Raw genomic sequence first — 24,174 nt, 5'->3', positions numbered from 1 at the left:
ATGACTTATTCTGTACATTAGACGATGTCCAAACTAGATGATTCAAGATAATTCTTTTTCAAATACTAAAAAACTAAACGTTATATTACAGACTTTGAACGATACGGTTCACAAAAATATAACAAAGGAATTCAGCATCACTTACGTAAATAATGAGAGTTTAATGGCAACGTAACATGTACAATGTAAATTACATCTATTTTTCTTCTTTTTTTTTAATAAGACCTATTCCTCTATCACTTTCTATGTCTCTTTTTTCTCTCTCACTCGCTCTCTTTTTTTCTCTAGGTACATATACAAAGTACAGTATACGTTTTTCTCCTCTTCCTTAGTCTTCTTTTTTTCGCTCAATACATCTGTATGTGACTTAGCTTCTTTTTACTGACATTGCTTTACAAGATTTTTACATGATCTTATTTCATTTTTTTTTCTTTCTACACGTTATCCACGCAGTTTATTCCGTTTCTTTTAAATTCCTATGCCGCCCAAGTATATATTGCACTATCGTATCAATGCGCCCTGTCTTTTCTGAGAAACATTAAGGGGGTTACTCAGTGTCTCGAATGAAACTTGAAAAATGATAAAAAAATGCATACTTGAACCTAATGAAAACTTAGAATCTAAGAGTCTAAATGATTGTACATTTTATAAGAATGTTTATATATATGCTTATTACAATGTTCATTAGATGGAAAGATGTCATACTTTACAATGATGTACTTTACAATATTTTCATTAGAAGAAATTCTTTACATACGTTTAATTTTCAATTCGAGTTACAAAGCAACCCCTTTAAGTTATATTAAATTTGAGATTGTTTCCAGCTTTGAATCAAATTCTTTCAAACTTATTAACAATCTATTTTTAGACATGTGTATGTAGATATTTATTGCTTATTAATTACTAAGAAATTAGAACAAAGTAACTTGTTTAAAGAGAAGTTAAATTGAAAGTATAATATACATAAAAAAAAGAAATACTTTAATTTAACTATTTTAATTAGTTCATAAGAAATATATGCTATTTCAAATCAAATAAGAGTGATAATTAGTATACAGATTTCAAATACAGGATTATATACATTTTACTATTAGACTTAATGTAATGTGAGAATTCATATGAATGAAGTATCTTTTTTATTGTATGTTTCATATATGCAAAAAGTAATTTTCATAATTTATCGGGTTTATTACTTTCCTTGCTCATTTTTGTACTTCAACAAATCTGAAATTACAGTCTAAAAGTGATTCACTCGCTGACCTACTAAAACTTTCTCTTGGCCTATAAATTGCTACTAATATCATGTTTTAACTTCGAAATATAAACTTCACTTATAAATATCTTAAAAATAAAGGCCTATTAAAGAAATCCTTGAGAATCACATTATTCTAATTTTAAACCTTTAAATCCTATTTTAATGTAAGTTTAAAAGAATACAGTCGTCTTTTTCCGTATGTTTTTCTTATTTTTCGTTTTTTTCTTTAACACAGACAGGGCCGCTTTCACGACGGTATGAACGCAACTATATGCGAGTATTATGCATTAACAATTCATAAAAAGTTTCTCGCAGATTTCTCGATAAGCAATTAATAGGAAATATGTTTTATTATACACAGTGGACAGACTAGACCAAGTTCAAACGTCTTGTCGTGATAATTGTTCTTAAATTTATATGTACCTCGACAATATTTAATTCGAGCTGCTTCTTTCAAAGCTACTATGATCTTTAACTCTTTCTCTTTCTTTCTGTATTTCTTCTTTTTATTTAAGAAAAGAATTTTCATATTTTAACAATCGTATATCAAGAACCTTTTATAGTTGTTAATAATGAATGATAGTAAAAAACTATAAAATACGGTAGTTCTTTCGATTACAGTCTCCACCATTTTGTCGTGTACAGTTTTTGTGTACTAGCGTAATTATACGTTAAACGGCGGTGCAGTTTTCTTCAGAACTTATTACAAACATACGATAAACTTTATACAACATATTATAAATAAGTATAATAAAATTGTTACGCGATATAATTTCGACGTATGATTAAAAACAATATATCAATATTTATAAATTGATTTTATATTTCAGTATTTTTTTCTTTTTTTCTGATTTTTCTGTGCATTATTTTTCACTTCAACACTTTGAATGTAACGAGGTTGTTACAGTTGAAATGCGAAACGAAATAGCGGTTGCTAACGAATCAAAGGAATGTGTTAATTGAAACTGAATCAATGATTGACACAAACGCTTTTTGAGAAGTATATATACCATAACGGTAATCAAACGTTAATAAAATAATTCGCATTTCGCTTAATGCATTTTTTAGTTATTTCGTCGTGTATGTGCCTGTAATAAGCTTACACGGTAAGTTTCGAATGCAAAACTTCCATCAAAAACCCAGTATCTTTGGCTACTTCGGGTATGTTTATTTAAATAATTATAATATAGTGATATTGTATAGCTTGAGTTACAGTACAGGGTGAATTTGAAACATGTAGCATCCCTTTACATCATGTGTTGCCCATTTGGTGGAGCATATTGAGGTTGTTGGCTTACCGGATGTCCTGTTGGTCCTGGTGGACCATATGGTCCTGGCATAGTACCAGTTTGAGGTGGATATCTGTTGTATATCATTAAATGCTTCTTTATAAACTTTTCCTTTCTAACGTATATTTTCATTAATCCATTAAATGACCGGTTTATAACAATCATAAACTAATGTGACTTTCTCATATTATACTAATAGAAAGAAGTAATTTTTAGTCACAAAAGGGATTAAATATTATATTAATCTCTTCTTTATAAAGCTATTGAGACCTATATTATTAAACTATTTACATGTACTATACATATTACCTCAGAATAAATATATTATAAGCGGAATTTTCAAATATCTTATATCATGTGTATATCAACACATACCCTTGATGTGAGTAAGGTACATTGCTTTGCTCTGGCACAGGTGGTCCATGAGGATGTCCTCCTGGTGGGTGCTGATGCGAACCCGCTGGTTGCACGTGAAAATGTTGTGGTAATGTCATGTTTGGCATGCTTGCAGGACCCATATATTCGTTAGGGGGCATAGTCGCATTATATGGCCCAGGTGGACCACCTCCAACAGGAAAGGAAGTTTGATGAGGTGGAGGTACTCCATTAAATATCTAAGAAATTCAAACATTTCATTTTAACTTAAATAAGAATATCATTTATTGAAAAGAAATTTAAATATATATTAGATTCTTACATGTGGAGGTGGTGGTCCCTGATTTTGAAACTGATAAGGGTTTATGTGAGGTGGCATCTTAGGTAGGGTATAATTTGATGGTGTAGGAGGTGGTGGTTCTCGCATCAATGTATGATACAAATTAAGAGCATCCACCAGATCAGAACTTAACTGAGTTAGCTGTGCATGCCTCCTGTCTACTTTTTCTAAAGCTGCATCTATCAACGGTCCCATAGCAGTAACTTGTTCTAAAATTGTTATAAAATTAATAGTTAATATAAGTAATGATATAAAATAATGTATTGTGGTATCGTGGACAGATTGCCCAAGAAATATCGGGCGAACTATAAATGTTGCGAGAAAGCCTAAGTGCCGACAGGCCGAAAGGGTTGGGAAACTTCAATGGGCCAAGCGGCCCATCAATGTATCGTCAGTCCTTCAGTCGAATAGTTACGTGGAAGAAGGCGTACGTGATCATGATCGCGGTTGGTTATGAAACACGTACGTGGTGAGGGTATGTGGAAAGACAAAGGGATGCTTAAGGGAGAAAGACGAATTAATCGGCAATCGTTAACTGAGAGTCGAGTTGTGAGGAGTCGTTAGTTGAGAGTCGAGTTGTGAGGAGTCGAGAAATAAATCCATCTATCAATAAACTTATCATATAGGATAGAAATCATTGGAATCCCAATTTCTAATATTCCCGAATAAATAAATCCTATAGTACAATATAAGATACAAATACAGTACCTTCCAAATCAAGCATTTCTTGTGGATCCGAATTATCACATTGAGGATCAGCTTCATGTAATAAATGTAAAAGTCTGTCCATCTTTCTTTCATCTATTTCAACTTCAACCACTTCTGGTTCTCTTTTTACCGTTTTTACTTCCACCTCTTCAGCAAACTGAACCATTTTTTTGTTACTGTGTTCTAATTCTATATGTGAATTTATATATAGTACTCATTTTTAACTAACACATAAATAATTTAATATTTCATATCTTACTTGTAAACTGTTCAGGCTCCATAGACAAATCTGCAGTAACAAAGTTAGAGGGAAATAGTCCTTCTCCATTTTGGTTACTGCCTTTCCACCAGTTTGGATCAGAATCATCCAATATGTTAACTAAAATTCAGTTGATAACAATAATTTCATCAGTACACAATAAATTTATTATAGTCACATCTTTTTAGCTGTAATTAAAATATAACTATTTGAGATTAAATTTTAAAAGAACACAAATCATACTTATTTCTCCTGCAAAAAATGTTAATTCATTATCTTCTGCTGCCTCAAAATCATATAGAGCACGGACCTTCCTGCCTTCGGAGTTGCTGGAGGCACCAAGTGCAGAACTTACATTAGGGTATAAACTGGTGTATTTATTAGATGCTGGTGAGCTATGTGAAGAGGATGCTTGACTATGAGCTTTACTTTCCTTAAGAGAAAGTTCTATAGCTAGAATGGAAAGTAATTAATTTAATTTTACAGTTCTAGGAGAAATGTTATTAAATATTCTTTAAAAATTTGAAGGTACCTTTTGCAATGTCTTCCTCTTCTTGTGAATTTGTTACTACATTTGGATCTTTACTTAATACACTTATACGTTTGGGCTAAAAAAAAAAAGAAAATGGATATAGTGAATACAACAATTATTTGTGGTTATAGTTATTTGATGCATACGAAATAATCTATCAATCTATATAAATAATTCCATGTGGTTCAATGGAATAATTATTCTCTTGATGAATAATTGCAGGAAAAACACAGCAGAACGTCAATAAATGATAGTCTTATCTTATTAGTATTTAAATAAAAGACTACATTCAACCATATATGTTTCGCAATAAATAAGAATCTTATATGTGAATTCAGATGGAAGGAAACTTACCGTATCTGATGTAGAAGTAAAGTCATGTCCTTCATTTTTAAGCTTATTGTACAAACTTGGAATTAAATTTAACTGAGGATCAGTTTTGAAATCATTTTCAGCCCATTTCTTTAAAAGTACCTTCATTTTTTCAGCAATCTTTGGTTCAGAATGATTAACAAGCTTCCTCAGGTCATTTTCAAATTCTCTTGATGCAATTTCCAGATGAAATGTTTTTCCACAATTGATGACACACACATCTAACAACTAAATCCACATTCAATGAATATCTGTTACACAATGGTTTAAAGTTACATTTTGAAGGATATACTGACTGTTAATGCTTGCATAACGATGTGTGGATCTGGAGAATATAGTCTTTTAACAATTGACCGTAAACATTCCTTTGCATTTTGAGTAGAAGTTCCCACTTTATCACAAATATCCAACATACTTCCCCATTCTATAGACATATTCTTCTCACTGGTTGCCTTTTCTATTGTAAAAAAATTATAAGAAAGGCATAAGATATGATAAGGAAATTAGAAGTATCAATTTGCTTTATTCCATTCCAATCGCAAATTTCCTAATAAAAAGTACTACTGAATATTTAAATTAGACAATATATATATATGATAACTTTATTCTTTTTGTTCAATGATTTCCTCAAACATATGAACATCATGGAGTATCAATCTCATATACATGTTTGTACCAAACACAACTTCCTAACAAATTGAATAAATAATAAAAGGTGTGAGCTCGTATCAGGCTCGTTTCGCGTTGCAAATTAAAGAGAAATCTGGCTCTGTCCGTGTATGAATTCCAAAAAGAACAGTTAGCATTCAGGAAATTCCTACGATTTGAACGTTTCGAATATTTCTCTACGAGATTTATGCTTTTATCAGAATGAACGAGCATTTTCGTAGACGTGACGGGAGTAATCGGTCGAGGCGATACAAAAGCGAGGTTGAAGTAATTCGCAAAATCTGATGTCTTAATTAGAGGTCAAATGTCAACAACCGCTTAATGCATCCATCAAACGTGGAATTTTGACGTTGCATAAAAAAAAAAAAAAAAATGAAAAACCAGATTCGATGTATGCACAGAGAAACAATAGATACGAGCTGTCATAGGATTCAAAATTTGTTTCCTGGGGTTAAAGTAGCCTGATGCAGGAACAATCGTGTTATAAGTGAATTAAGGCTAGGGAGAAGTCTGCCACTCACCAACGTCAGCGTCGAAAGGCGAGGAATTCTGGAAAAGGCCCATTTTCGACGTGGTTTCTTTAATCGATCTATGTTCGACAGATACGTCCGTTACGCGCTGTCACGGAATTACGTTAAGTTCTTCTCTACGCATCCAGCTGATATTTACTTACAAACACGACACCGAATGACTAATAACATTCTAATCTACCATCGAGGGACATCTTTCTTTCGACCTGCCAAAAAACCTCGATACTATCGAATCATCTCGAGCGTAATGTCAAACGGGAGCGGTTTCGCGTCACGAATTACACGATTAATCGATGAGTTCACCGCGCGGCCACGAAGAATTCAGATAAACGATTCATGCTTTGAAGGATTAAATATGTATAGCGATTAAAATTACTGATAATTTGCGCAATTCGTTCCTTTTCGATAAAGACATTGAAATGAACATCGACAATCGATACATCGTAAACTATTGCGTCCTACTATCTGCCATCTGGCGAAGAACTTGTGAAATTAGTTTATGAAAGTATGATTTATCATATGAGTCCCATTACCGTCTTCGTGCCACACGCGACCTTATCATTTCAGTACATATAACATTCTGTGTGTAAAATGTATGTACATTCATACTACACGAATTCAGAGAGAAGATACATAATAGACGCGACATTGGATATTCGCCGTAGTAGACTAGTGGCAGGGATGAGGTGCAGACACATAGTCAGTGTTTATATAGAAGAAGGTGATCGAATATGACAGAAATTATTACAAAGAAACATTATTTTATTACACACATTATTGAATGCAATTGTATTATCAAAAATTGCAAACAATATGATTCACTGATCGTAGAACACATGGTTAGACTATGAAATAATGAGTTGCGTTTGATTCCATCGCACTTGCTTCCTTTCTTAAATTCATGAACATCATTTGATTCCTCTTCTTCTTTTACAATTCTACTATTTGTCTTGTATTGTGCATATTTTTTGAATATATTCTCTTGATATAGGTATCATGTTTGGCGGTAAGAAATATACCGAAATATACCGAAGATAACCGAAGTGCACCGAAGTAAATGATACCGAAGATGATATAGAGTGAAATTGATGTAATTACCGCCATTTTAAAATTTAACTTGAGAGAATAAGTTAGCGCTATTTATAGCGCTAGAGTTATATTTTTTATGTTCATAGTTTATTACAAAGAATGAGGTAAAGTAAAGTATATTAAGAAATTCTAGAAGACACTTGCATCATATTTGAATCTTAAATAACTTTATTATTTATAATTTCAATGAGCCTGGAATATTATAAATTGTGGTTGCAAATTGAAAACTTTTTCACACAGATTTTTCATCGAAAGAAGATCGAAGATTCTGTCAAAAGCTGAGTATAGAAAACTTAAAGAATAGAGAGATGCGCGGTTTATTACGAAACGACATCACGAAAGAGTCTCTAGTTCATTGTGGTTTCACGAACAATTTTTGCATTTGTCCCAGGCTTCCAAACCTTGGGAATAAACTGCATCACATAATTTCTGCATAATACACTGACAATCAGGCTGTCATCATGTTTGTCAAATTACAATGAACTGTCATTGTGCTTGTTGAAAATCACCTTGACATTATGCAATAACCATGAATTTTGATGGTCTTTATTAGTATTTTGATATCTAGTATCATGAAATTATCATATAACTTTTAATTATATCGATAACTTTCCTACTCTGCATTGTTATTTATAGAAGCTTCCGGGTGCAGTCCTTGTCCTTTTGGTATCGATTGTATATCCAGGTCGTGAAAGCCTCGAAGATTTCTATCTCCATTCAAATGTTTAAATATCACTTTCACTGTTCGATATGATCAAATGATTTATCTACGTTGAATAAAACAAAGCAATGATTAGCATCTGTATGTTTTGTAGTTCTGACGGAATCTGTAATAGAAGCTTCAACGGAAGTGATACGTTGAATCTATTTGAAACATTTGATACTTTCTAAAAGAAACAAAATATAAGAACGGTTTCTATCTGTTTAAAATTGTCAGTGGTTTGAAAAATTTGCTATCGTCAATTTATTATTTTATTTATTGCCAAGTTACAGTATATTATCTCCCAAAAATAATTTTTATGTCAAGAGGGATTGTTTTAGATATCTCGTGATGTTCTTAGAATTCGCAAGAGGAGGAAGAATGCCAGAGGAAGTAGTCTATGAACTTACGTTACGTACATGCTTCCGTTATTAGTTGTAAATAACGGGTGAAAGCGCACATGTGTACACGTTTAATTATTGCAGGACAAAAAGCAATTCTGGGGAGCAATTGGTGAAGGAGGATAATCAATAAAGTATTGTTGCGTCTTGACGGTCCCGTAATGGCGGTTATTAAGTTACGGATGAGAAGTAGCAGCTTCCGATATCGAAGATACACGTAAAGTATTATAGAAAAGTGAGAAACGTTGTAGACGAGAAATTATACAGTAGAGTGAAATAATTATAACAATTATGTTTGAAAGGCAAGGAAAGATAAAAATTAATAATAGTACTTATACTATATGCATATATTAGTAATAGTCTTATAACAGTCTGTAACGATTCTATGTAAAAATATCGTAGTAGTATAGGAAATATCTACAAGAAGGAGAAATTTATGATAAGCATACTTATGTATTTTTCATATATATCTTTTATGTATATTTATAATTTTCCTAACTTGTAATTTATGTAAATTTCATGGTGCATCGAGATATTATTACAATTACATTACGAATACGAGGACAGAAAATTATCTGGACAATTACCCTGTAAGACAAGGGGAAAATTAAGCAGGCAACACGACAGGCAAAATTGTATTGTTTAAGGTAAATTATGTTACTCTGTTTTCTTGCAAACTAGCTACGTCCAGTTGGAAACTTTCCACCTACATTTAACATTGCTTGGTCTTACGAAATGTAAGGTGCTGTGACTTCCATTTTCCGGTTTCTTGCGATGATTTAATTCATAAGACGTCTGTGACAATCGAAACCTGATTCGACAGAGATGTAAGTAATATGAATAATATTTTAACTGTACGATTTATTAAAACTTAGCATTTCTTTTTTATTGAAGCACTTTTATAATTATATGCGAAGTCTATATTAAAGTACTTGGAACCGACAACAAAATTGAATAAGTAATTAAAAAATATTATTCAAATTTAATATGACTTGAAATTTACGTTCTACGACAAATTCTTAAATTATATTATCAGAGTCACCCGAAATAACATGGAACTTGATTAAGAATTTGACTGACACGGGAAGATGATTATCATAAACAAAATTGTAATATTTCAGTATTGTTTTACGTAATCCTAAGGACAAAATTATATCATGTAACCAACTATAGTACTTGAGATTCGGTATGAGCCTCAAACAATACAACGTTACTCTAATAACTGTATAAAGGGGTAACAAGGTTCCTCCTGCGGCGAAGAATCGAAACTACGAGAATATTTTCGTTAAAATTCACTTCCTCTCCCCTTCGTACAGGTGAAACGCTTTTTAATGAGATTCACGGGCATAAAGGAAAGCGTCTTTTCCCATCCGCGATATATCCGTCCACACAATACTTTTTTTCCACGAACCGTCTCGCTCTTCCGAGATGTCTCGTGTTTGATAAACAGTACGAATATTGCGTTCCCTTATGTAATACGGTTCTCTTGATCTTTGTATTGCTGTTTTTCGATAGAGGAATTTCAACAGCAAATCACGATACACAGGTGTACCTGTCTTCTTTTATTTCATCACGAAGATATATCTTTCAAAGAGTATTACAATCTATAAAACACGTTGATCGACGAAAGTGTGTACTCTGATATTTGAGGAGAAAAACTACAGCTTTCCGGGTACAATTTCATAATAATATACCGATATTTCATGATTAGAAACGTTTGCCAAATAAATATTGTTAAATTTACTTCCGTTTGCTAGAAGTACATTAAAAAGAAGGTTTGTTTTTTCTTGAAGATTATTGTATGTATAGAGACGTGAAAGAATGAAAAATTGCGATTATAATTTAGAGTATTCTAGGTAACTTGTTCTATGTAGTATCACGCGAGTTTGATTTTTTATTCTTTGAACCGATGATTGATTCTTTTTATATTACTCGACAATTGTAATTATTTTTGCCTAATAGGAACAGCTTTAGAAGAATATATGAGGTGCTTTACTTCATCGATCGAATTGGGAACAAACGGTTGCTTGGATGTTCTGCACGACGAAGAAAGTAATGGTTATACACTATCGTCCATAAGTTTAGGGTCACGCCTGCAATTCTAGCAATATTACCAGTTTACTAGTACGATATAATATCACATAAATTTGCGAGAAACAGTGTTTTTCAGTTTCTTTTAAAATTCTCTTATATTTCTATTTCAATACTTTATGTCTCAAAAGAGGTACTTGAACGAAGTCTTTTCAAATTGACAATTTAGAAAAAAATGAAACTCCAGAAAAATTTTCTTTTGAAATTAAAAAATTAGAATTACAAGCTAACTTACTCTTAAAAGTCATATCGTAAAAGAATGAAAATTCCTTTTTTGAAATGAAGAAACTAGAAGTTAGGATATAGATGCTTCTTAAAAGTTATCTTTAAAGGACTAAATCATAGAAAGCTTTTTTATAAATTCATTTGTCATACATACTAAACAATTTTGCATGAAACGAAGCAAATGATAGATAGCATTGTACTTCTGTACGATAGTGTACTATAGCCGTGCGAAGGAAGAAAGTTCGGTTCGGGCATCATACAAGGAAGAGCATACATCTCGAGCATTGTGGTAGTCTGAATCCGCTCATGTTCCTTAAAAGGTAAGAAATGGATCGCAAATAGATGACGCAAGGATTAATTAAAGTCTTGAACAAATAATGTTTTATTTCTATAACATAGCTAATCGTAAGTCTTATGGTGAAGAAATTTAGAGAAAGGATATCGAAACATTTTTTGTGCATAGGTAGCATGAAACATCCATCATTTATTTTGCAGTACCTATACCTTTTCTTACATAATCGGTATATAACACTTTAAATTATTGTTAGTAAAATTGATATAATTTATTTTCGATTAAACCTTTTCCTTCTCTTGTATATCAAATATTAATCGTATGAATTTTAAAAAGAATGCATTCGTTGCTTTTACAATACAAAAATGTTTTTGGTAAATTATTAAACGAAGTTCTTATGTAATTTTTAGCAAAACCATAACGAAATTTGGCAGATGTTTAAGGAGGTGTTTAACAGAAAGTGATCGAAACTTTCGCTCAATTCTCGAATCTTACGTCACGACAGTGATCAGTCTTGCAATAATAACCAATCGGTAACATGTATTATAGCAATCTTTAGTAATAAAAGCGTGTACTTTTTTTATTTTATTTATAATTTTTATTATTCTTTTAATTCAGTTTATCATTTCGTTGCTGATGGTTATCTTCTTTATTAATGTCTTAAAAATATTCTACGATCATGTAAAAATACATAAAACAGATTATTTGCAAATTCTATTTCTACTAGCGATTGGTATGTAATATTTTCTAAGCTAGATTAATTGCTTTCAGTGAATCCTTCTTGTAACAATTTTGCAACAATCTTACAGGAAACAGATAAGCAGATTGAAACTCGTTTTCGATGGTGAGCGGAGAAAGGACGAATGGTGATCGCGTTTTCGTTGCCTCGAGCCATTTGAAAAATATTTTACCGGCTAACTACTTACGTAGTAAAAACTAACCGGAAAAGAGGTATCTGATTCCATTTGATCGATGTGCAAATTTGATTTGTCAGTTCTTTTACTTGGTTTCGAAACAAAGTTAATCATTCCACAATGGTATTCCAACATTTAGGTACATGTTTCTTCCAGATATAAGATAGATATTTTGAAATTTCCAATTTACATAAAACAATAGAAAAATAGTTTTATTTGGAAGAAAGATTCCTTGAGATTTTCTCATAAAATTTGAGTAACTTCTTCTCTTCTATTTCATCAATGTATCAAACGAGAAGCTTCCTAAAAAAAATGGTCTAGAGATCCGGGATAAAAAAGAATATTCATAGTTGAATTAGTATGAAAATTGTATATATTTTATAAATATAAAAGGTTCCTTAAGGACTGTTCTAATTAACAATTCGAACGTAGCTAATATTAAAAAATTACAACTAGAATTTTCAACTCAATTTACTAAACTTCAGCATTTTATTTTATGAGCCTTTTCCCAAAATGTTTCTCAATTATTATTCGTTAAATCTTCTAGTTCTAATATTGTAATCTTCTCCAAAAAAATTCCTTAGATTCCAATGTTTTTTCAGTATACGACAGTTGTTCTCTTTCCAGTAGCGCGTTTTAAAAATTAGGAAATCTATTGCAGCGTGCCGGTTCATTTCATTCATAGCACTTCCGCGAGCATTCTAAACGACAACTAAAAACGATTTATTATCGGAAGTAAGTGCCGAAATTGTTTGTAAAACGGTACGATGCGCTTTTGCGCGTTCCCCGGAACGTTCGAGCGGAACTGGTACAACTTGATGCTCGTTCGAGCGTTTCCGTTCGTTTCAATGGTGTTAAGTAACTTTCCGACGTATCGATTCGCCTCTTTTGCCTTTCTGTTCAAAAACTGTTCATGTAATCTTTCTTCCAAGCATTTCACTCTACAAAAGATGTCGATTGATTTGATTGAAAAACCAGCTTGTTATCTTATTATATCTATGCTATTTTCTGTATAATGTTCTTTTTCTGCTCCTTAATGTTTTCTCTGTATTTCTTGGAGTATTAATTTGTCCATTAGAATTAAGAAACTCGTTAATGCCTCCGGAAGAATTAAACATATTTCTTTATTAGAATCGAATGTTGTTTTGGTTTAATCATACACCTCGTATCTTGGTATTTTTATCAATCAAATCTAACTCAATGTGATTCATCGTATTTTAATTATAAAAACAAATTTTTAATTTTAAAGATCGCATAATATGGAATAGCCGATAATGTATAAATATTAAAATTAACTATTAGTATATTCTATAAACGTTTGGACTGAAAAAAATATGTTTTCTTCCTCTTTCCGGTTCTATCGTTCTACAAATTTTTAATGTTCTCTCGATAAGAATACATGACCCGTTAATCACTGTTATTAACAATTCTACATAATACTTATAGAAAGTTTCCTGATTGTTTTAATTTCGATACAAAATAATACGTTCCGTAATTGCACATCCTTTCTCCTTTCTTCTACTAAAAATAATACATTCTTTAATTTGCATCTGAAACGATTCCCTGAATTGGATCTGAACGATTCCTAAACCAACAGACATCTACTCGATACAGATTTCTATCGATTGTTGGCAAAAATCCCAACAAAATAGAAAACAAATGCAGGTTCCAGTTGAGGAAGGCGTCAAGAGAAGACAGAAGTGGGTTCGGAACCGACGTTCACCGTCCTACCTGTTCGTCTCCCACCTGGTCTATGCCTGAGGAACTCTTCCCCGACTGGAGAAGTAAAACTCTCAGACGTTTTCCGATCTCCAACAGTCCCGAACTCGTCCTCGTCAACGTGTGAACTTGTGTCAGCTAAGCAGGTCTGACGCGTCTTCGCTATTGTCCTCTTGTTTTCGTTTCTCCGCTAACACGAGAAATGCTATTCTTTCTTTCGATAAAACGACCCGAGAACCTTATTTTCCCTTAGAACAACGCTTTCGTTTTGATCAACGAAACGATTTCGTTCTCCGAATATATTTCCAAGATATACCTATCTTCCTTTTTTTTCGTTTAATTTGTAAATTATGGTTCAATTTGTAAATTAACCGATTCGTTGTATTTACGAAGAAAGGAAAGATATACATGATATTTGTTTGAGGGAAGTTTATAGAACGAGAAAGCAGTGTAAAATTACTTGGTTTAATAAGCCTGCTGTAGCTTTGTAAGTAAATTTGAAAGTCGACGGATATTGGAGAAGAAAGAAGAAAGAGACGTAGTGGGGTGTCGATGTTCCGGTGGTGAAGTTCTTAGAAAAAGGCAAACCGTGTGTGAACGCTGCTCGATAATCGAAGAGAAAGGAGGATCGTTGACGTAATGAGGCGGAGGAATGTTTTGTGCTTCCTGTGGATCACCGCGATCCTGAGGATACAAGGTTTCGTAGCTGCCGAAGCTGACCCGGCGATTCTCTCAGGGACCGACTTGGCTCAGTTCCAACAGGTAAGAAAAATGCTACCTGATTAATTTCTTCTCTTCTTGATGGCGAAGTATTATTTAAAAAATGTTTTTATCGGATAATACATGATTTTTCCGGGATATTCTTAAGAAATTTCATGTTAATATAGTGTAAGATGCAGTTGCTAAATTGGAAACTACAAAGGAGATATCTTTCATAGACTTTCTTAGATGTGTAGGCAGATAGAGATTTAGGCACCTACTTAGTTTCTTTTAAGAGAGACTCGAGAGATTTTTATAAAGAAAATTTTGACAAAACAAATGCACGATATACTCTATCCAATCTATATGGGACCAGAGTCATTGGAAGGATATTTTAATAACAAAAACGAATTATCAGATGGAAGACAACTACAAGTAACAACTAATGGTGAAGATTAATTAATAAGAAATTGCAGATAAAACAATTGATTTCTCTCCTTCCAGAGGATCAACCTGTCGAAGGTTTCATGCAATTCATGTAAGCGAAGTTCCTTGATTTTTTCCTCTATCTATCGCTTTTCTGTCATGTAAGAAGTATCAAAGCACAAATTCATCGACAAAGGTTCTATCTATTCAGGCATTAAGTAAAATTACGTTTAAATAAATAAAGTTTTGCCGTGCAATAATCTATCTTTAGTAAATAAATATATATCTTGTTCTAGCTTGGAAGGGTGGGACGATATTTTATCAAAGACTTCCGATGTCAGACGTCCGATGGAAAGTACACTTCGTAAAGCATTCGGCTGTGAAAAGATCGCGTGTAGTCGATCAAAGTTTTCCGTAATACCGGCGAGATCGATGTTCCTTTTCCACGATAGTGCAACGCTTCTATCAATCGAATACAATACTAAGCACGGGAGAATTACTTTCGAGAATCGGGATTTCCAAATACGTGTGGTATCTCGATTCAGAAATCGTGGAGATCGTTCGGGAAAAGAATGACCCTTTTAACGATTTGAATATCATTCTAGCAGAAATTACCGTGCGAACGTGAATCGAGATATCACCGGTGTATCTCTCGCAACACGCAAACTATATTTTCTCGGAATGTGCAATCGTCGATGATTTTTATCCACCCATCCTGTGTAGTAAACAAGCTTCCGATGTTCACGCACACTTCTGGGAAACTTAAATCAATACAAAAATTTACAGGATGTACATAGTATGCAAAAATACACGAATAATTCGAAATAATGTTCTCGTTACGGTATCCTGAAGGATGAAAGAAATTTCTATTTACATTCTGTATATTTTTACGCACGATCGCAAAAAGTATGAATTTGGAAGATCTAGCGATAAGTAATACCCGACAACACATCGAGTTAACAAGTTTCAAAAGACTTTGCACGTTTACGAAGCCGATCGTTTCACGTGGAACAATCTAACACGTATCGAGGATCGCTTAGCAAAGAAATTTCCACGTAGCGCGTTTCAACGTGTAATTAAATCTGATGCGAGATCTCTCTGACACGAACAAAGAGCCTGTGTGCACGCGTACGAACGGTGTGAAACGAAGCCATTTGCGATAGGTATGCAGATTTGATGAAATTACTTGGTACTGTTGCTCTCGCGGTTGACGTAATCAGGCCACAGTTAAACATTTCTACCAGTGCCTTTATTACACGTTATATTAGGTTGTCCCAAAAATTTCTTTCGTTTTATAAGGAAATAATAGATCGGTGTTTCAATAAAATGAAATGGATCGTACGTAATTCAATAAAATAATATAAAACAAAAAACATTGTGCATCTATTATTTCTTACAAGACGAATGAAACTTTTGGGACAACCTAATATAATCTTCGATAATCGTGAGCAAGTTTCACTGCTTGGACAGTAAAATCGGTGAATAAATATAGAAATATTACGGTTCACGCTGTGAATCGCGATCGTTCGCCGTTGAAACGCCGCTTCTTTCTCCGTATTTGTTTATACGATCGCGATTCCTTGTACGTTTCCGATTTCACTTATGCCATTTTAACGCCTTCGCGACACGGTTAACACATTCACTTGGATTTTCTCACTTGATCGGATTTTCATGATGTACACCAAGTGTGTGTTCATAGGTATTAGATTGATGCATACGAAATCTCATTTTTCTGTAGCTTAAATTTGGCTTTAGATTTTCGCGTAATATGTAATAATAATACTAATAATATATCCTGATAACACAGGATATTTAAATATTTTTATTGTTTCAATAACAGGAATTCTTTTTACAATGATAATTAAGATAATGGCTTGAAATTCAAAGTAAGCGTTGTACTTAATTACGCACAGTCGCGTTAATTACGTTTCTGCAATCATTCTGAAATGATCCAGCCCCAAGATTTCTCTTCATCATCAAATTCAGTTTTCCGCGTAATAAGTAACGCTCTGTGGAGTTTACCTTCTCTGTTTTTGTGCTGTGTCTCCTCTCATCTTCCATCTTTGCAACGTATCAACGACGTTGATGGACACAAAGAATCTCATTTCTTCATTCTTCTCATAATATCGCAGTCATCTAACGCTACAATTAATTATTCCATAATCCTAATACTAACTTTATGCGGTACTTTATCTCCAAAAGCTTACTCCGGAAGCTTGTTTCAACAAACTGACAGCTTCTAAAGATAATCAGTCAACAAAAAGTTTTCCACTTCATAGTTCAGTTGAATTCGACTTTCAGCAAATTTTTGTCACATTTTTACCTAGCGTACTGCGTTCCAAAGTTTTCCAAAGTTTCGCAATTCTCTATGGACCGTCGATCTAAATGAAAGTTACAAATTCCATGAAGTATATCCGATGGTCATTGATACCGACACAAAGCATGTCGAATAGCGAGTTCTCGGTGCAAGGTTTCTTCAATTCTCGAGAGAAATCCGCCAATTAGAGGAAGATGCCGCTAAGAGGACGCAGGAAATTGATATTGCAAAAGACGAAGATAGGAAGACCCGACATCAGATAGGAGTTTGCGAGTAAAGGTAGAAACAGAGGCCAGAAGTCACTCTGTTAGTGGGTGAATAGTGAACATCTTGGTTCTACTTTCGTACGTTGTTATAATTCCTCTTTTCGTGTCACGATTTTCCTACTTCTTCCGCAGCCAAACGTATTATAAATCTTTGCATATATATTATCACGTTTAAAAGATTTTAGATCAATATGTTAATTACGGTAATTAAAATAATACTCGCTTAGGAACATTCAAATCTCACACCGAATAAAGATAAAACGAAACCGTACGAAACGGAAAAAGGAAGAAAAGAAAAAAAAGGAAAGGAAATAGAAACGAAAGAGTAATATAATAGATTGCTTATAGAATTTCTAATCGAATTAGCAACATGAAATTAGAGGCGAAGCTAGCAGAAAGCTAGCATCTAATAAACGAAAGTAAGGTTCATCACGGCTATCCAATATTTAATGCGTCGCGTCGTAAACTTCCTAACGTACTGAATTTTTATCCATTAAAGGATAAAAACTTTAATAGACATCCTTCGGTTAATCACCGATAAGTTCCACGTTAATATTTCCTTAACACGGCCAAAGATATTACAACAGTATCGGTGGAACGTGACAAATAGATAAATTTCATGCAATTTTCAATTTTCTTTTTTAGAAACGTATCATAGCGTTATATAAAAGTTTTATCTGAGATACAGAAACTATATCTGGAATTTAAGAAAAGAAGTTGAAGCAGGTTCTCAGTGACACAGGGAAGTAAGCTGAAATTACTGGTTTTTTTATCTTCCAACGACAAAGAGGAAAATGGGATTTTTTTATCGCTATTATTTCTCACGCACGACGTTGTAACATCGTCAATTATTCAATATCGTCAACGACAAATCTCGTTAAACACGTTCCCTGCCTTTTTCTGTCATTCCGCCAAACAACACTTTCACGAGCTCGGCGATAAAGTCTAGCACATTATAGCGTTTACAGACATTTCTCCTGTGCGTGACATCCAAGAAACACCGATTATATTTCCCAATAGTTTCTCTTACGGAGAGTTTTTGTAGCTTGACCGTGAGCATACGTAAAATCGAGAGTCACTTTTTTGCCACTAGACAGACCGCGATACGTAAGACCAAGAGGAAGAAGAACCGGAAGTTTCGCCAATAGGCTGTCTTTGACGCTTCCGTTTCCACGCATGGAATGCTCCATCGAGCGCGGCAATTCATCGTTTCTTCCTTCCGACAAACGACGGTGAAAGGGTCTACCGTTGATTTATTCTGGTTTACCCAATCCAATAATTCCAATCGCACTTGAAATAATTTTAATACTGCGCATACTGTTGCGGAATTTAAATTTTTATATCGCGATCTCACAACAATCAAAGTCTCCTAATGTTTTGAGAAAAACTTTGCCACAAAATAGAGACAAATTGCAAGCAGATCGTTCTTATTCTGTGCATCGAAACACCAACATTTATTTAAATTTCTAACGTATATCTTTTATAACTACACGATTTTCATCTATGTGATCCATATCACAATGATCTATGGTAGTTCTATATGATTTTTTATTATTCTTCTATAAAATTAATAAAAAGACGCGCCAGGAGAAGTTAAAATAGAACCGTGACTTTAAAATTTTGTCAAATTTTCACCTTGCCCTCGACATGGGTAACAAGCAGTCGCAGGAAATTCATTTACGATAGCCATTTTCGTTTTCACTTGCTGTTCTTTCAGCTTTTGCTCCCTTCGTCGAAGGATTACGCTGCTCCATTTCTTTTTATCGCATCCTATTGTCGTAACTTTTTTCGTAATTTCAACAATACGTAATTTCTATTTCCGCTCGTTTCTCGTCTAATTTTGCGAAAGAAGAATTCTTCCAATTTGTTTCTTGTTCATTTCGTTATTTCTATGATGTGTGTACTCAACATAAAGAAGTTCCTGTTTATTTCAATAATATTCACCGAGACCTCGAAGAGATTATCAAAATGTACTGCTAAATAGCACGATTCGATTCACCTTTCTCGAGGACACGAAGTGAGATCAAGGCGAATATACGGGACAATAGGTGAAGGTGAAGGATGCCACATAGTCTCTCACTTTCTCCAGAAACCTTGCTGATTAGCAGGCTCTAACCAGCAATATGCTCAATGTAATTTCTAGTTAGAAGGAAATGTTTTCCAGAATGAAAATAAACAAAGATCGAACAGGTAAATCGTCTCTGAAAATGATACGTTTAGAAACTCGTTCGATCGTAGCATTCCTCGCTTTAGGATGCTTGAAATAAAAGTAAGAAATTTTTTAAAAAGTATTTAAACTATATTTTGATCCACGAAGAAGGCGATTTCGGTTAATTAAGGTTACTATGACATTCTTGAAATGCTTGCCCAAATTTGGGCATCATTAAACGACAGAAATTTTCTTAATATGTGTCGCCGTGGCACGGATTTCTCTTAAATTGGTCGCCGGTTGCTACTTTGTATTTTGAAATTAAATACAAAAATGTTTTGAAAGATTAGATTAAATATAATACTAATACATTCAATATATCCTGTATATATATATACTCAGCAAAAGAAATTCAAGAATTTGACCTAAATTTTGTTTTGAGAAGAATTTTATCTTCATCTTCTTCGCCTCTTTTTACTACATTCACAATTCTATTTACTACACATTAGTCACATTTCACACGTATTTACATATAAAATCGTGGTGACGCTGTCTCTGTATTTAAACTTTCACGAATAAAATTTGAATACATCACGCAATTAAATTTTACCTATCTATAAAATTTCACAGGCAGGAATGTAAAAGTTTGTCTGTTCGGTTCATTGTTCAATTAATCAATCTCTCTCGTCGGAAGACACGAAGCAAAGGTTAAAGAACGCCAGGTTTCTGACATACTCTGTGCCCAATGACAAAACCAGCCTACGTAATTGTCAAAGTTGGCCGGCCTATTTTCTTGCAAACAGTTCCTTTTAAATTGATAGGAAGTCTAGTGACGTTAATTGCAGCAACGGTGCACAGCTATCGAACTTCATATCTCAAGGTGCAGGAAGAGAAGAAGTAGTTTCACGACAGTAAGATCGAAAGTGCGACTTCTGCACGACCCTGGGGTAAAATTTCTCTCTTTCTATAAGAAGACGGAGGATGTTAATCATTCTCGGAGAAATTTCCATGTCTGTCCTGTTGACCGGCGAGAACAAACACAATGCTTGAATAATTATTTTAGTAATTTAACTTACATTCGTGTTTAGCAACTAACTTATATCCATAATGCAGTCGTTAGAGTATACGAAGAATAGTAAGGAAAAAATGAGAAATTTCTGGAGACGATTTTATTGAGAAAATCCAGTTTCTATACTTTAATCTACCGGATAGTTTAATCTAGATAAGATTTAGAATTTAACTGTATGCGTAATATACAGCTTTATGCTTTTATTATCGGCTATTGTTCGTAGTATATGTACAATCTATATTTTTTTTATAGCAAGCTACAAGAAAAGGAAGAAGAAGAAATGGAAAAAACGAACAAACGTATAATCGTTTTACGTTACTTTATACTTTTATTTTGTGCTATGACACTGTAGGATATCAGGACAAGAAAAGAAATGTCTATCATTATCTATCATTTATACTCGATCCATTTTAGAAAACAAATGACCGGGTACATGCTCCTACAGCTTTTTTCCAATCGTTCACTCTTCGTGACAGTTGACAACTTGCCATGTTTCTCATTAACATATACCTTTCACCCAGAGATCACTAAATTACGCTTTGCACTATATGCACATTGCACAATGTACAAATATTGATCAGCTATCACGTAATATTTGATTACATATTAGATCATGTTTGACATTGATTCTCTTATAATATACGCAAATATTTTGTTGAGCAATGTTTGCCGTACGACTTGTACCGTCCAATAGCACAAAATGGGACATGTCCGCAAACGTGTTGGCGACTCCCATTAATACTTTACGATAATAAATACGTTAACTTATTAAATGACATTATGCGAAAGAACAAACATAGTTGTTCCACTATTACAGTCTAGGACACCCCGTGTATGAAAGATCTTAGATAAATCGGAGAGATTCTCGTTAAATTATTCCATGTAATTGCTTGCGTTTCTTGCAATGCTGGCATAAAAAACATAGGATACGTGGTACGGAACAAGTATACAAACTCGCGCAGAAGAATCCAGTTAAACGGTTATGTTACAGGTCGTCCTTTCACTAAAATCGAACGATCCCTCGTGCGATCGAAAGTAAAAGCAATCAACTGGTGGTATACTTTCTACGAAGAATGGAGGATAAAAGCATACGTTAAAAGATAAAAGATAGAAGGACACTTTCGCGATTTCGTATTCATCTTTATGGCATGTACAGTCGTTTAAAATAACAGTCGCGCCTTTTAATAATACCTTTTAGAATGCAGATCGAGAAAGTCCAATTAATAGGATTCATTAAAATATCGCTTATAGGGTTTCGGTTTATAAGATTGCGTGAAATTAATGTTATTGCAAATCCTTGTGTCATTAGCACGCAGTTGCTAATCGCTCGTCAAATAGCTTGACAAAACATCGATTAACAGAAAATTGAGGATCCTAAAAGGGATTGGCAAGAATAGAAATTAAAAGATATTTCTATATTTTTATTCGAAACTTTCGTTTCTCTTTAAATAGATTAATATCGGTGTTTGTAAAGTAGTTGAAAATTATCCGAACAGTGTAATATTTGCACGAACACAATGACGAAATACGACAGTTGCAAGTTTCGACTGGATCGGCGATTCGAACGTCTTGCAGTCTCCTTGAAAGTCTCTCAATTACGAAAAAGTAATTTTTCTCCAACAGCGAGATATTTCATGGACACAATAAAATCTACTAGTTGAAGTTTCGAGAAAATTACTGCCACAAATATGCTGCAGCCTCCTTTTAAGTGTCTCAATTATGAAAAAGCAAAGTGTACCAATTCCTCGCGCGCTTTTCCACCGCCAAGCAACCGGGACGTGCGATTTATATATTCGTTAGTAAAGTGACAATTTCATTTAACTAAGACTATTCGAACGTGAGAGAACATATCGAAATTAATCAGGAAGTAACGTCGGTTTCGAAAGTCGTGGGAAGAGGAACAGATCGTTCCGTTTAAAAATATTACAGACTTTCTCTGCGCTTTAATACCGCCTCGTTATTTGCCTTGTGTCGTTGAAAGCACTTTGTCCGCCTGCCATTTATGGATTACAAATTTTATAAAGATCACGTATGTTGCTGTTTGGAAAATAAAAATGGTCGTAGAAACGAGAAAAAGACTTTAACGAACTTCTTTCCTTAACAGAAGTTTCCTTTGAATTATGTATTGGCGTTCTAGATATGCGGTTTCAGAGTCTATATCGTATATAAGGTGTTTAAAAAAAAAAAAGAAAAAATGTTAATTATCAAGATATTTCGAGTGATTAATTGGCAGTTTGTATATTTTGAAATATTTAAGGAACAACGTTTTCAAGTTAACACGGAAGATAAACTACTCCGATTACATAAACAAATTAGGAAGCACTTCAAGGGTTTCAAACGCGATTAATCTGTGTAGGAGTTGTGACATGTAGTAAACGCTCGGTGATAAATGTACGAAGCGAATATTATTACGTATTATTATGTGCTTTAATCCGCAAGAGTCGTGACTTCGTGTGGATTATGTAAACTAATTATGTTACTTATAGATGCCCTGATTATAATATACGTACGTGTCCTGTGTGTACCTTGACATTTCGACTTCCTTGATCTTCGATTCTTCTAATCTTCCGATCTTATAGTTTTCCAAGCATTTCAATTTTTCAATCTTTCGACGTAACGATATTTCAATGTTTTAATATTTTAATTTCTCCGTCCTTCGGTCTCTTCATCTGACTCTCAACCATCCAGAAAGATCCATCGTAGGGCATCACCGACCTAAAAAGCAAAGACGAAGTAAAAGGGATCTCGCAATGCCGACGAAATGCGTTAGAACGTTGAAGAAAAAAAGAAAAAAGACTATTCCGAACGCTATTACCGAATATAGAGATAATGACTTCTGGGCGTTCAGAAATATTCTGCGAAACGGAAGGAAAGCGAAAGGTGGCAGAAATCTTCTGTCCTGTTGAACGCTAGGAACGCCATACTCTACGGGGCGTAAAAGTGAAGGAGCACCCGTTATATAACGGGACTATACCGTGTCCTGTAGTGAATGCACGCGTTTGATCGTGCATGCAGGCCGATTATGCAATCACTGGCATAATAGGGGTAGTGTGCTGGCCGCATATTCCGCGTGGATGTACCTGGCTAAGCTGCTCGAAGATGTAATAGCAAAGAATTTCCTCATGGATATATGTGGAAAGTGAACGTCTTCTTGGAGTTGTAAAAAAGGAAAAAGAGCCAGTGAATGGTTTTTCTGCGTTGATCGTCGAATGAAATATAGCGAAGGATGGTGGTTTAATTAATCGGATGGAATCGTTGCAGTCTGTGGCGTTTTAGGTAACAAGGGATATTGTATAAGTGTCTGAAACACATTTCCCTCTATTCGAAATATTTTTACCAGTTGATCGTAGATTAACTAATATTTGATGCTTTGATGTAATTTGCAGCTCGTAGTTCGTTCGTTTCCCAATTTTTTTTTTATCCAGCCATGTATATGTATATAATATAATATAATATTAAAAGTAAAATATTCCCTGGCGGTCGTAAAA

General features: G+C 33.8%; 2 protein-coding genes across 7 annotated transcripts in view; one reads left to right on the top strand and one right to left on the bottom strand.

The window, feature by feature from the left end:
• Positions 1 to 51: 51 nt before the first annotated feature.
• Positions 52 to 6,730, bottom strand: Stam (signal transducing adaptor molecule). The gene is made up of 10 exons (XM_069109037.1): positions 6,321 to 6,730; positions 5,427 to 5,587; positions 5,113 to 5,358; positions 4,759 to 4,834; positions 4,470 to 4,679; positions 4,227 to 4,346; positions 3,968 to 4,156; positions 3,242 to 3,468; positions 2,920 to 3,158; positions 52 to 2,617 (listed from the first exon to the last, which is right to left on the bottom strand). The coding sequence occupies exons 1-10, from the start codon at positions 6,361 to 6,363 to the stop codon at positions 2,503 to 2,505; spliced, it is 1,626 nt and encodes a 541-aa protein (XP_068965138.1). The 5' UTR covers positions 6,364 to 6,730; the 3' UTR covers positions 52 to 2,502.
• Positions 6,731 to 7,023: 293 nt separating this feature from the next.
• Positions 7,024 to 24,174, top strand: part of LOC138177821 (ras guanine nucleotide exchange factor R) — a 29,126-nt gene continuing 11,975 nt past the window's right edge. Inside the window, exons 1-7 of one of the 6 annotated variants that reach the window (XM_069109026.1) lie at positions 7,024 to 7,050; positions 7,321 to 7,522; positions 7,659 to 7,960; positions 8,055 to 9,166; positions 9,262 to 11,155; positions 11,937 to 12,078; positions 13,656 to 14,522. In XM_069109026.1, coding sequence (XP_068965127.1) covers positions 14,400 to 14,522 — 123 coding nt within the window. In that variant the 5' untranslated portion in view covers positions 7,024 to 7,050; positions 7,321 to 7,522; positions 7,659 to 7,960; ... (2 more) ...; positions 11,937 to 12,078; positions 13,656 to 14,399. The other 5 variants (XM_069109028.1, XM_069109030.1, XM_069109027.1 and 2 more) reach the window with 5 other exon arrangements.

The sequence above is a fragment of the Bombus flavifrons genome, chromosome 3 (genome assembly GCF_040668555.2).
Source record: "Bombus flavifrons isolate JBK064 chromosome 3, iyBomFlav1_principal, whole genome shotgun sequence".
In the NCBI taxonomy this organism is placed as follows: domain Eukaryota; kingdom Metazoa; phylum Arthropoda; class Insecta; order Hymenoptera; family Apidae; genus Bombus; species Bombus flavifrons.
Note: the sequence above shows the minus strand (reverse complement) of the source record. Positions and strands in the feature narration are given on the sequence as shown.

What these genes read in the sequence shown, in the direction of transcription:
- Stam (XM_069109037.1), bottom strand. Translation starts at nt 6,363, where the DNA reads ATGGGCCTTTTCCAGAATTCCTCGCCTTTCGACGCTGACGTTG. An exon ending in TTACTTCTACATCAGATACG is followed by an intron (nt 4,835 to 5,112) that starts GTAAGTTTCCTT and finishes TTTTTTTTTTAG; the next exon opens with CCCAAACGTATAAGTGTATT. An exon ending in GGAGCCTGAACAGTTTACAA is followed by an intron (nt 4,157 to 4,226) that starts GTAAGATATGAA and finishes ATTCACATATAG; the next exon opens with AATTAGAACACAGTAACAAA.